The 14,174-nt window shown below is 38.4% G+C and overlaps 1 protein-coding gene across 1 annotated transcript; it reads left to right on the top strand.

Annotated features, from left to right (window-relative positions):
• The first annotated feature begins 6,777 nt into the window (after positions 1-6,777).
• On the top strand, positions 6,778-10,546 carry LOC122671807 (transcription factor ICE1-like). Its single transcript, XM_043869254.1, has 4 exons — positions 6,778-7,988; positions 8,682-8,909; positions 9,570-9,740; positions 10,229-10,546. Exons 1-4 carry the CDS (start codon positions 6,828-6,830, stop codon positions 10,310-10,312), a joined length of 1,644 nt encoding a protein of 547 aa, XP_043725189.1. The 5' UTR covers positions 6,778-6,827; the 3' UTR covers positions 10,313-10,546.
• The last annotated feature ends 3,628 nt before the right edge of the window (positions 10,547-14,174 follow it).

The raw sequence follows: 14,174 nt of genomic DNA, 5'->3' as shown, positions 1-14,174 counted from the left end.
TGGAGAAGAAAAATGAAAATAGAGAAAGCACACACAACGCACAACACAAAGATTTACGTGGTTCACCTCCAAAATGGAAGTTACATCCATGGCCGAGCAATAGAACAAGTTTCACTAATTTCTCTGAAAATGTTATAAACCCTCATAACCCTATCTCAAAGATATAAAAACATTATATATGGAAGCCCTAATCCCAGAATGTACACAAATGCCCTTAGCATAGAAAAATTACCAAAAAACCTGAGCCGGACCAAAACATAACACATGGCTCAAAAGTACTCATTTCGAAGATCTCGACAAGCCCAACACAACTCCAAGCTTTGACTTGGAGTCCCGCCATTTTTTGGCATTCCGAGCTCGTTTCAAGGCTGAAACGGTCCTCCAAAGTTCTTAACCGCACTTTTTGGACCAAATCAGGCTTCACCAACAACATTTTATTCCCTGAATCCATGAAGTGCACTTACCTTCAAGGATGGTGTTAGGTACTTGACTGATACGTCAAAAGCTTCAGACCTGATGGAACACGTTAAATTAAGTCCTTTAACCTATTTCATACTAAGTTACTCAATCTAGCACACATACATTAAAGTGGATCCCATTGGGCACATATCAAATTGCATGATGACCTGTTTACAATTCATACGACGTGTGTGGTGAGTGAACAATATCTTATGATATATATTGGCCAACCTTATCTTCTTCCTCCATGCAATCTTATTTGAACGGTCAAGGGAGGCTATTCTGCTTTGTTTTTAGGAAAAATTACATGGTTAGCTACTTTTGGGTTTTCATTTACAAAACTGTCTACTCTATGTTTGAGTTAACAAAAATAGACAAAAACAAGTTAAGGTTTACAAAATTGGACAAAATAGTGTCTCTCCCTCTCTCACTTACTTTTTTAGACATTTTTACCCCTACCATTGTCTTCTAGCCCAGGCATCCTGGGTAATCACAGGGAAGGGAAGGGAGGGGCGGGTTTGGGTAGCAGAGAATGGCAGTGGTGGGGACAGGGGTGGGTTACAGGGAACGGAAGATGCCTGGGCGAGAAGGCAATGGCAGGGGTAAAAATGTTTAAAAAAGTAATTTTGGGAGGGAGAGGCACTATTTTGTCCAGTTTTGTAAACATTAACTTGTTTTTGTCTATTTTTGTTAACTCAAACATAAGGTGGACAGTTTTGTAAATGAAAACCCAAAAGTAGTTAATCATGTAATTTTCCCTAGTTTTTATTAGTACCATTTTATTTATGGGAAAAAGAAGACTATAGATTCTACCATGCATCCCTCTCACATGATAAGATGTAAGCCCATATTGACACATTTTCTTCTATTTTAACCCCATGTGGATGATTCTATTCTATGCACCATCATTGGTGTAGCGTGTAAATTCTCCTCCAATTTGGCATTGTGGGGGAAAACTTCTCCTTTATTTATTAATGTATTTTTATTTTTATTTTTTATTTTTGAGAAAATGTTTGCTGGTTCCATGTCGTTACATTATTATGTTTTTGGTAAATCCATTTCTTTACATTAGAATTGGAAGCTTTGGTCTGGAGCAAACGTAAACATAAACACATTAATGGAAATAGTCACTCCCATACAAGGGTGCACCAAACTATTTGACTATTGCTGTGGTTGTTTTGGTTGTACAGAAGGCTTTGGTTGTAATCTTAATGTTTATTTTTTTGTCTTTTTAATATAACTTATTCTTCTTCTTTTTCCTAATGAGGATAAATCTTTCATTTTACATTTTGTATGTCAATTAGAAAAATACAGACTTTAATAATGAAATAATGATAAATCAATTTGAAACTATTTTTAAAATTTTTTTCTACCTCTATATTAAATAATTTTTTAAATAAAACAAGATTGCAAAGTTTTGAGATTTGAAAGTGAAAGTCTTTATTATTCCTGTCGTAGCTCGTGACGATGGACCTCTCCTTCTCCTTCTTAGAGAGAAGTTTACAAATTAACATTAACAAACCCCACCATGACCCATTCATTTGTCACGGTGTTATTAAATGACATGGAAAGCCCCACTGCAGAACCCCAACTTATTAACTAGCAATTCAGATTTCCCACTGAACCTAAACTTTTTCGATCCATAAATACTCAATTATTATTCACTATCTTTAGACCAGAATAAGAGTAATTGTAAGAGTAAATACAAACTTACAGAGGGAATGTTGTGGGAGCTCTATCAATCGAGTCACAATAGAAATAAGGACAAACACATGGTTTCAGAATCACCCTTGTTGACATAATCTATCAACCAAAACACTTAAATAAGAAACTAAACTCATTACAAATTGAAGAAAAGGTGTTGTCAATAAAATAGTGAAGTGAGAAGTTGTAAACATCTTTTGATTGACTCTCGTCTTATTTTCAAAAGTTTTATATTATTGCGGTAAAAGAGGATTTTGATAATAATTTGAAAGAGATGTTGTTATCATAAGTTGTATATTTTTTGAGTTGACATGTGAAATGATCGAATTTATCTTTAGTGGAATAAACTTTATTATATTAAAAAAAATTTACAAAATTTTTTTTGGAAAAAAAGAACGTTGTTATGTGGTTTCTGCGCCCAGACACAAGAATGAGCAAAATTACCGTCTAGCCCCTCCTAAAATAAAAAATTCCATATGTGTCGATGCCCTTGCGCACGCTCTCATTAGCTCGCGCTGGTGTAAGGTCTTCATGACTAGGAGTGTAAATGAATAGCCGAAATCCGTTTTCGTATCCGTGTCCGTATTCGTTTAGCACTATCCGAATCCGTCCGAAAATTAAACGGATGCGAATACGGATAGGCTATAGCTATCCGAAAAGCTATATTTACATGTAAACGGATAAATTATCCGATCCGTATCCGTTTAGCACTATCCAAATCCGTCCGATAGCTAATCGGATGCGGATGCGGATATAGCACTATCCAAGCCGAATCCAATCCATTTACAACCCTATTCATGACCAAGAAATGATGTGTTTTCTTGTATGTAATCAAGGTTCTCCAATCCATTCTCCCTGGCCATGGGGAGCTTTTGGACCAGCTTTTGAAGATAGCCAAAATAAAAGGATCCGTAATACAGTGTTTTCTTGTATTACAAATCTTTTTATTTTGGCTATGGTTTCTAATCTGATCATCCAGGCTGGGAAAACAGTCATCTTTATAACAAGATTTTTCCCTTAAAAAATCATGAATACACCATTTAGTGATATCCTTTAAGACTCGCTCTCTCTCTCTCTCTCTCTCTCTCATGCATGAGATCGAAAAATGTCCTTTTCTAGTCCAATTCGACAACCGAATCCTATGGTTGAAGAGATTCTCTTTTTAACATAGGTGAAGAGAAAGAATTTAGATCACATACCCATATGTGTATCCTTCACATACAGTTAGATGAAGACACGTGTCTTTTTTATTTTTATAAACACCCCTCTATAGTCTATACACTGGAACACCAGGTAAAATTAATAAGTCTTGGGTTTGTGGTAAAATTAACTAGTCTTGGGTAACATTTGGGTCTTATTAGATTCGCTCTCTCTTGGAGTTGGGAGGCCTACCAGTCCCAGTCTCCCAGATCGCCATGCCGTTGGGACCTGCAGTGTTTTGTAAGTTGTTGAAGTTTGCACTACAGGATGATGTAGCCTTAGCTGTGCATTTATAGAATGATAAAAAAGGAATCCAATCATTGGATGATGTCACGTGTATCAATGAGTTGGCATTAAAGTATTAGTAATGAGAAGCCTAAATTACTCTGGAAACGTGACAGTATTTATGAGATTTAATTCTTTATGGGCGGCAATAAAACGGTAACCGATCGTGTAGCGTCTACACCAGTATTAGGGATCAATGGTATTGTGCTGAAAGGTCTTTTTCCCTTGTTAAAAACCCTTCTGTAACCCTAATTTGGATTTTTGGGTATAAGAGTATAAGACAAGGGAGTGAAGGGACAATTAATAAAAAATATCAAGTTTTAAATAAAACTATAGAGGTGCCCTTTTTATCTTTGATCTTGTTGATTATAATAGGGGAACCGAGTTAAACCTGCTCGGTTTAATCACAACCATACTACAAAATCCAAATAATCTATTTATGAATTTTTAAAATACCCTCAAACTCAAAGACCATTATAAATTCGATACGGTTTCGATATGGGAAAATAGTAACTCTTAGTTTGGTACAATATCAGTTTCTAAGACGAAATCGTTCGGTATGTACTGTACCGAGTGTATTTTCGAACCTATAATTGTATCTGTTTTGTACATTTAATTTTGGGTGAATGGAAGAATTTTATAATAGTAGGGGGAATGAAAAACCATTATTGTACATTTAATTTTTATCATAGTATTTTAAAAAATGACAAAGTTTTCCTCCATCCATAGAGGACGGTTCACCATCCTAGGATTCATAAACCCTATTCCCGCCTTCTCTCGGCCCTCGATGAATGGGATCCCATTTACCGTGGGTGGAGGGAAATTCGGTCCTTTAAAATTTTAAATTTCTGGATTTGTGTCTTTATAATAAGAGTACTATCATACCTTCCCATTTTACTTTTTAAAATTTATTTGATATCATAACCGATAAAATTATGTTACCACAAGTGTGAGGAGTCAGGGATTCTTAAGAGAAATAACAGCTGGTTCCTTGGAATTCAAATGTGTAATTGCTTCAAGCGAGTTATGAGCATTTAGTGCCATTATAGGTTGATGGGATGAGTCAGGTCAATTGGTAAAAGACCAACTCCTCAAATAAGAGGTCATGAGTTCAAACCACCTTGGGGCCTATTCCTATCCCCTATCCCCCCTGTTAAAGCTCTCCAATTGTAAAAAAAAAATTATAGTAAGATTGAAGAGCCACATGTTGGCCACCATCGTTCTTGGCACCAGTAGATAGGGATGTAAATGGAGAGATATTTTTTTTTTGGAAATTTTTTTTTTGAGTAAATAATGATCTTGATGGTTTTTGTAGATTCAACGGGCTCTAGATTATGAGGAAAAGATAATCATGATCTAAGAGATATGGATTGAGAGTGAATTGAATCCACTAGGAGAAGGAAGGTTCGGGTTACATAAGGCAGAGATGTAAAGGGATGGTCGAAAATCTGAATTTGATCCGCATCCGAATCCATCTGAATCAATTTAGAGGTATCTATATTCGGCCAAGGAGTATCCGAATTCAATCACATCCAATCTATTTACAAGCCTACCAATAGCTATAGGAAGTGGTGGCATAACAGTGCTTTCAAGACTGAAACTTGTGATTCCTCATATAATAGAGTAGAGCATTTTTCAAGTTGCGAGGATTAGGAACAAATCCCCATAGAAACAATTCATACTCGGTTGATGAAGATAATACCAAATAAAAACCATTTTCAATATCTAATACGTACGGAATGATTTTAATATTGAAAATACATATTGTATTTAGTACGGAACGATTTCAATGTCTGGTTTCTTTCTTTTGTACCGTACCAAAACCATATCGGATTACTGATACGTACCGACTGACACCCTTACCATTCTCATCCATAGTTTTGAAACACGGTATTGTATCAACTCGTAAGTATCAATATCGGGGGATAACAAACCGAGAAGGAATCACCGAAACACTCAAAATGTAGCTTTTTGAGATTGAATGAATCAATATAAGGGCCGACACCGTTGTTTATAACCTTGCCCTCATCTTTTGTTTGTGAATATCCAAAATATCCCCATACTCGTGACCTTATGTCTAAAATGCCCTAAAAAACGGGCTATTCTTCGCAGCTGTAAATCGTGAGGAGCAGCAGCAATCCCTGCAAAGTAACTGAAAATCTCTCACCAGTCACAAGGAAAGCTAAAAGCCTTAGAAGAAAGTTAGAAGCAACGAGGAAGGTTAGAACTTGGAAGTTGGAACTGAAACTTTGTGGGACCCGTTTCTACTGAAGTAATCGTTTCCAAATGTGGGCGACGCCTCCCCAGTCCCTCACAAAAGCCGTTTGTTTCGTGTTCGATAAAATGCCAAAAAGGGCGTCAGCCCATGCAACGTCGTCGCCATAAGGGAGGGAGAAATGAGATTAAAAAAAAGGGCCTTTTAAAACTCAAAACAAACCTTTTGCTCAACTCCCTATTTTTTTTTCCGTTTTTTGACGTTTCCCTCTTTTTCCTTGTCTCACCAGAACTTGCTTCTAAAACCTATCAACACCATGTGGCACGGAGACACTGGGCCAGAGTTTTAAAAAGCGGAATTGGGGAGTCGAATTATGAATCGATTCTAAGTCATTTTGATGTAAAAGCAGGGTTGGCCTCGCCGCCTTGGTATCAGGAATCGAACTTGGAATCGCTCTAATTCAATTATAACTATGACTAAAAAGACTTGAAATTGGTCAATCCAGTTCCGAATCAACAGAACCTGTATCCAAGCGGTCCGAATCAGGATCAGTGATCCCCAATTCTGATCCAAATCGGCCGATTGGTGAATCCGATTCTTAGTTCTTGAAACCAACCAGCGCTGCAGCGGGCCGCAACCCAAAAAAAAATCTAGAATCAATATAGAAAATGATCCTAGTAATTAAGTCATCTGTCTGGGGGTAATTTTATAATTTCAGACTGTCGATAAACCAAATCAAGAGTGAGGGAGAGAGAGAGAGACAGAGATACATATCCACACACACTGTCTCAGATTCTGAGTAACGTTCAAAGTTAGATACTCACATCTGTCCTAATGGTGATCTGAAAAGCTATATCCCTTTACGCTCTGCAACTTGTACGTTTGCCTTCCTCCCTCTCTGCTCCTCTGGTTTTCTTCACACACCCCTCCCCAAGGAAACCAGAAAAGAAAAACAAGCGGAAAAATGATGTCCAGGCTTAATGGTGTAGTCTGGATGGAAGAAGAGGGAGAGGAAGAAGACGCGGTATCTTGGAATAGGAACAACGGTGTTGGTGGTGGTGGAGGAACTGGGGAAAACAAGGACGACTTGGGTTCTCTCTCTACGTTCAAATCGATGCTTGAAGACGACTGGTACGTGCACAGTGGAGGGAACCCGTCTCACTCTCACCACGACTTCCAAAGCATCCAAAATCACCATGATTTTAAAGATATCGCCTTCTCTTCAAACTCCGCTGCAGCTGATAATCTGCTGTTGCAGTCAGTAGACTCCTCATCTTCGTGCTCTCCGTCCTCCGTGTTTAGTCTTGACCCATCTCAATTACAGTCCTTCTTGCCTCAGAAATCTTGCTTGTCTTCGCTTCTCAATGTCGTCTGCAGTAACCCCTTCGAGAGCGGTTTCGATTTGGGTTGTGATGCCGGGTTTCTCCCGCCTTTGCAAGGGAACCAGAACATGAACTCCCCTGCTTTAATGAATAATGGAGGTGGGGTTTTGACTGAGTTCACCGGTTTGAGCTCCGAGGCTCAGATGGGCATTCCCGATCTGAGCTCCAGTTCACAATTCCCGTCCACTCGTTTTCTCCCGATGGCCGACAACACCAGCACTGTTGGCGACGGTTTTGGAGGTTTCGAGGGTTCTGGTAATCAGCTGTTCCTAAACAGGTCTAAGGTGTTGAGACCTCTCGAAATTTTCCCTCCTGTTGGCGCGCAGCCCACTCTATTTCAGAAGAGAGCTGCTCTGCGCCAGAATTCTGCCACCGCTGCTGACAAAGCTGGGAATATGGGTTTTCTGGGTTCGAAAGGAAATAAGGGGAAGAGGGAGTTGGACGAAGACCAGGAGAAAGGGAGGAAGAAGAACAACGAAGAGGACGAAATGGAGGAGGCAAGCATCGACGGGTCTGGTTTGAATTATGATTCTGAGGAGGCTACGGAGAACAACAACAAGGAGCAGGAGAACGCAAAGAATGGTGGAAACAATTCGAATGCAAACAGCACTGTCACTGGAACTGATCAAAAGGGGAAGAAGAAGGGTCCCCCAGCAAAAAATTTGATGGCCGAGAGGCGACGCAGGAAGAAACTCAATGATAGGCTTTACATGCTGAGGTCGGTTGTTCCAAAGATTAGCAAGGTGAGAATTTGCAGCCTTCTATTTCCTTTCTAGTGAATTACTACTAGAGTAGTATTTCTCTCAAAACTAAATGGTGTTTTCTGTTCTGGGTCTGCTCTTTGAAGTTTGAAGTTTGAAGTTCTCTTTTCATCTCCTCCTCGGGTAATTTAGTATTGGAAACACTATTAATCTTTAGGAGTTGATAACCATTTGATGTCATATGGGTTTCAGTTTGCGTATGTACTCATAACGAAACATTAAATTTTTTTCCCTCTTATGTGGCCCCAAAAGATTATGTTACTGATAGCTGTTTAATTCTACCTCCACATGATCTCATATGGGGTGGTGGTGGAACATATGATGCGGTTCTGGGGGATAAAACGCTACAGGAAGATCCTAAAGCAGTGTTTAATATCATTGGAGTTCAATAATATCTCTTGTAGATAGTGGACTCAACTCAGTTAAGGCTCCTGTCAATTTAATTGGTTAACTTTTTTTTAATTGAAGGGCTTGAACATATTCTACCAAGTGCTTGAGCCAAATCTCTGTGTAATCGGGAAGGTCAATTGAGTGCTCAACCAAGCACCAGATTTATATACGATGGATCGAATTATTGTTCATTAGCAGCCATCCATGATGCTTTTGAAGTTCTGTGAATTTCATTTTGCCTTAAGAAATTTGTTTATAATGCATATTTAATTGTTGTTTTGACAGATGGATAGAGCTTCAATCCTCGGTGATGCAATTGAATACTTGAAGGAACTACGGCAAAGGATCAGTGACCTCCACAGTGAACTAGAGTCAACTCCGCCTGGGTCTGCTCTTCCGCTTACTACAACAACCTTCCTCCCATTGACTCCCACCCCTCCTACACTTCCTTGCCGTGTCAAGGAGGAACTCTGCCCAAGCTCATTGCCAAGCCCAAATAGCCAACCTGCAAGGGTAAATTTCCATTATCTTGGTGATAAAATAAATAGAAAAGAAGGAAAAATTGACTCCTTTTTACTTCAATGGATTTGGCTGATTGATTTTTATCAAATTCCTTAAATCTGTCCTGACTTGATCAGCTGTTCTAGACATATTCCATTTAGAGTTCTACAGTTCTAAATGGTTGCTTTGACTTGGGCACGTTATATGTTGTATTGACCAAGATTATGTTTCTACTCTCTGTTATTTCATGAATTGGTTTGAACCTCTTGGATTTGTATCTAACTGGTAAAATAACCAAATTCTACACCATATCCACAGATCACATATCATGTAGGTTCTCATCAACATTGAAGACTAACTAATGGCCCAATATGAGCAATACAGTGATAATGGGACCCAAAACTTGACACATGGATAATCCTAGGGGAGGGCCTCCCACCCAACGTCGGTTGACTTTGGGGGGGGGGGGGCTCCAAATGGCTTAAAAAAGGTGGTCTGTCAAGGAAAGGCTCTTGTGATGTGTCTGTGTGAATTAACATTTGCCCTTATTTATGTATTTATTACATGTTTTATTTTGTGTGGTTCCTTAGTGTGTCAGTTAGCACTCACTCATCTTCTTGTGATACTCCAAGATTGTTTAGTCTTATATTCCACGATTATGCTCCTTTCTAGGTTGAAGTCAGGGTAAGAGAAGGGAGAGCTGTAAACATTCACATGTTTTGTGCCCGGAGACCAGGTCTCTTGCTCTCCACCATGAAGGCACTTGATAGGCTTGGGCTGGACATCCAGCAGGCCGTCATCAGCTGTTTTAATGGATTTGCTCTGGATGTCTTCCAAGCTGAGGTAAGGTTCCCCTTGACCCCTTTCTTTTAATTTGCTAGTTTACCAAGCACATGATTTTGGTGAAGCATTGTAAGATTGATACATCCACAAGGACCTCATTTCTTTACTGGAAAACTCAATGATACCTTAGTGGGAGACCCTATGATCCGTTTGACAAAGCAATACTGATGGTGTGATTGAGTAGTTGATGCTTTATCGTACTTATATCTTCAAAGTTGCATTCTGAACCAAATGGATGATTATAACCATCCATTCTATGGACTCTCACAGCGTAGTTGCTATCATCCAATTGAAACAACGCCCATTAGCATTTCTTTCTATATGATTGAATCATTTATTTCTAAAAAGAATTCTAATGTGTGCATTAGTTCATCATAATACAACTAGATCTCTGTTCCTGTTTGATATTAGATTGCAGTCCTTGGACTAAACTCCAAAAGATGATGAGCTAAAGATAGGTTTTGTTTCTTTTTTTTTCCTCACCCCAGCAATGCAAGGATGGCCTGGATGTGCTGCCTGAGGATATCAAGGCGGTTCTTTTGGATTCAGCAGGCTTTCATGGTATGATGTAGTTTGTTTCCAATCCCAACTGATGTACTTCTTGAACATTCAAAGAGTTGCAGGAAAAGCAGTAACTGTAGTTGTTCTCCAAGAGATCTGCCAATGCGTTTACTAAGCCAATTCTACTAGCGTTTAATGGGCTTGGTGGTTGGTCTTTGTTATTGGGTTTCGACCTTAAGCAGGCATTGCAGCAAAGAACATATTGTTTACTGCAATTTTAGTGTTTAATAAAACCTCCTTTATAAATGTTTTTTAGGAACACAAATGCTGGATGGGTTCTGCTAAGGATTTAATCTTCCTTATAGGCCGTGACCAGTTACAGCACAACAGGAACCCTGTTGATAGGCTATTGAATGGGATGTGGCCAATTAACCCCTTTACTAGATAACCATATAGTTGAAATTGCCATTACACCTTTCAAGTGGCAAAATTTGGGTGTTGGAATAGAGATAACCTCTACATCCACTGATCCACTGGTATAGAGAAACTTTTCACATGATGTAGATTGATATGTATATGAATAACCTAGACCCATCTTTGATCCTAACCCAAACCCAAGGCCCATAACAAACAAATAACCCCCTCCCCCAAATCAGGACTTGTAAGCCCTATCCCCATTCCCCAAAGTAATTAGGTGACTGCTGATTTGTACAGGAGAATATTTTGGATTTGGTAGAATTTTGTGGATTGCGTAATTGATATTGTAGGTTTTATAAGGGAATGTAGTATTCTATACATAATAATAAAGATTTGTATTGGTAGTAAATTAGGTGGAAGTTTTATTAAATGCTTGTTTACTCACCTTTCTTCTTTACCTTCCAGGTAATGGGATTTCTTCAGATACCCTGTAGAGTTAACTAGTTAAGTGCCTTATAGAGTAAGGCTTTTAGTTCAAATATGAGGGTACATGTAAGGTCATTTACCTGACACAATCGTCCTTGTTTGGAGTCTCAAGGATGTAGGCAGTCTTTATATAGGGTAAGATAAAGATATAGCATTACCCTTACCTTATAGGGTAGGGTCAGAGTAAAAAGTTCAATTATTTTATGATAACTGGTTTAAAGTGGGTGGTATGGTACATGTCTCTTTTTTTTTCTTCTTTTGTTGGGTATGAAGATGGTAAAGCATCATGAATGGGATTTGGTTGTGGAAATAGATCATGGGTATGGTTTTGTGGGTCATGGGTGGATTAGATGGGCTAGTCCTTGGAGAGTATTTGGGTACTAAATTTATGTGGGAAAAAACTTATTTGAGCAGCTTGACTTTGATAAGTTTATCAATGTAGCCCATCCTCATGTTATCACGTGAAATGATGATGTGGCAATTCTGACTATTGGATGGATAGTATATAGTTTAGATTAGTCTTGTGTTAAGTTCAATGCCTAATTCAATCAAATCCCCTTTCATGTATTAGCATTTATCCCCATGTATGATTATGCACGCCTATGGTACTTTGACCATTACTGTACAATCACTTAGTTTTGAATTTTCGAATCTCTATTTTATCACTTGGCAAACTCTGTTTGGGTTGAAATATAACGTGTGACCAAAAGACATTAGGTTCTAAATGTTCACAAAATTTAAGCCTTGTTTATCTGTTAGGTGGTAAATATTTGGATCGCCTTGATAAGTTTATCAAGGTGTGTCAATTTGAAAAGTTGTACCCAATTTATTTGTGACTTAATTGGCCACAATGGAAGGGCGGATAAGAAAGGTATCTATAACAAGGGTGAAACTTATCAAAATGACATGCTTTGATAAATTTATCAATTGGCAGTCTAATATTTGTCGCATGGGAGATCCGGTGGGGTTCAAATATTGTAGACAGGTAGGCTCCAAGATCTTTTGCTCATATGTAAAAATATAGTCCAAACAAAGTTTGTCAAGTGACAAAATAGAGATTTGAAAAATTAGGACTACGAGAGTACTATAGAAGTGCATGGACATACATGGGGATGCATGCCAATACATGGGAGGGTATTTGATTGAATCTGATACATGACTAAATCCAAGGCATCTATTAGTTATCCAATGGTCAGAATTACCACATCATCATTCCACATGGTACAATGAATTAGGCTGCCTTGATAACTTGTGAAGATTGGACAATTCAAGTGGCTTTTCCTCTCTTAGTAATTTTATATGAAAATTTCCACCTTTGAGCAATGCAAGGGCATTCTTGGAATTCCACCTTTGATTCACCTCTATATGGTTTTGCTTGAGAGATGGCAATCTACATTCTACAACCCTTTTTTAAGATGTTTTGGAGTTAGTTCCACTATCATGTAATGATTATAACATTTTTTATGTTATTATTGATTTGATTTGATTTTCTGTTTCCTTACCACCAGTTTTGGACCCTCTTTTTGAATTGGAAATCCAACTTTAAAATATATAATGGAGATGTGGAAACCATAATACACATCATGCTCCCCACCAATGATATCTTTGAGCAAGCGGCATAAGGTGCACTAATGAGAAAAGAGACGGAGAGGTGTTAGTATACCTGACCACCTTTGCAGCTCAGAGAATTTTTTTCTATGATCATTGAGGAGGATGATGAAACCTTTAGCTTGCAGGCATGAAAAATAAGGACAAAAAAAGGTTGCAATCCCCTCGCTGCCCATGGACCACTTCCTAGTATAGGATAACTATATGTATGAAAAAAACTCCTTTTTTTGGCAACTTTTACAAACAGACACTTTCTTATATATGTTCTCTTAACAACCGAATGCAAGATATGTTTCCACCAGAAAGGCAAGTTGTATGCCTGGAATTGCTCTGGGTTCCACCTAGTGCTTTCTTTGTCTATTTTTCCTCACCGTTGGAGACAATTTGGCCCTTTTCCACTTCGTGAATTTCTGATCTTTGTAATGCAGTTTTCATGCATTGGACACGCTTCAATAAATAAGTTTATTCTCTACCAAAAACAAGAAGGGATGAAAGGAAGAAAAAAATTTTGGGATGCAACTTTTTGGTCGCATAGGTGGGACAATCTTGGCAAAAAAAATGTTGTTACTTTTGATAAAGATCATCTATAATCTTGTGTTTCAATCATTTTTTGTGGAAAAGGCTTGGAAGAGAAAGTTGGAAGAAAATTGATCATATGTATCTTTTCTTTTCCCTCTCACAAAGTGGGAATAATTAATTCATTAATTGCAATTCTTGAACAATCAAACAACAATGGTGGAAAATAACTTTTTCATATCTTCCTATCCTTTCCCCAGTTGACATTTTCTTGTGTTGCGTTAAGAAACCGTCAAAGGGATCCTCCTGCAAGGCAGTCTGCAGAGAAGAGCAAAGTAAGCACAAGACAGCCGGTTTGCTCTGGCAGGAGACTCTCCGATGCTTAAGTCAAGCCTCTCTAGCAAAAGTTAAATGTGATACTAATGAAGATGTCTCTACTAAGGGTTATACCTGAGTGTATATAGTGTGGACTACAGGTAGAGGCAGTTGTGGAGAGTCATGTTTTCTGAATCTTCTATTCATGGTAGGAGAGTCAATCGTGGAGTCCTTTTGGGAAAGTGATCCTAATTATTAGGAACCGTGGGTGCTACTCTTGTAGTTTTCTTATGGGAGTGTGTCACTGTCTCTAAGTAGGGAATGAATTGATCCACCTCCATGTGGTGGATTGCACCGTTTTATAATCAAACTCCTTACTGGAGCGGGTATGGGTATGGCCCGATGGGCTTATAGTCGTTAGGCCGCTCCTGACTATGATGACATGGCGTGATGCTATTGGGTGGCTAGATTTAAGTATATCACTTTGCAGAGAGAAAATGAGACTTGAAAAATCATGTGTTTTATTGCTCGAGCGAGATTTGATCCCAAAATATGGCAACAATTAGCAATTACCCTTACTAATTGCACTAA

Source organism: Telopea speciosissima, chromosome 8 (genome assembly GCF_018873765.1).
Source record: "Telopea speciosissima isolate NSW1024214 ecotype Mountain lineage chromosome 8, Tspe_v1, whole genome shotgun sequence".
Lineage (NCBI taxonomy): Eukaryota > Viridiplantae > Streptophyta > Magnoliopsida > Proteales > Proteaceae > Telopea > Telopea speciosissima.
Note: the sequence above shows the minus strand (reverse complement) of the source record. Positions and strands in the feature narration are given on the sequence as shown.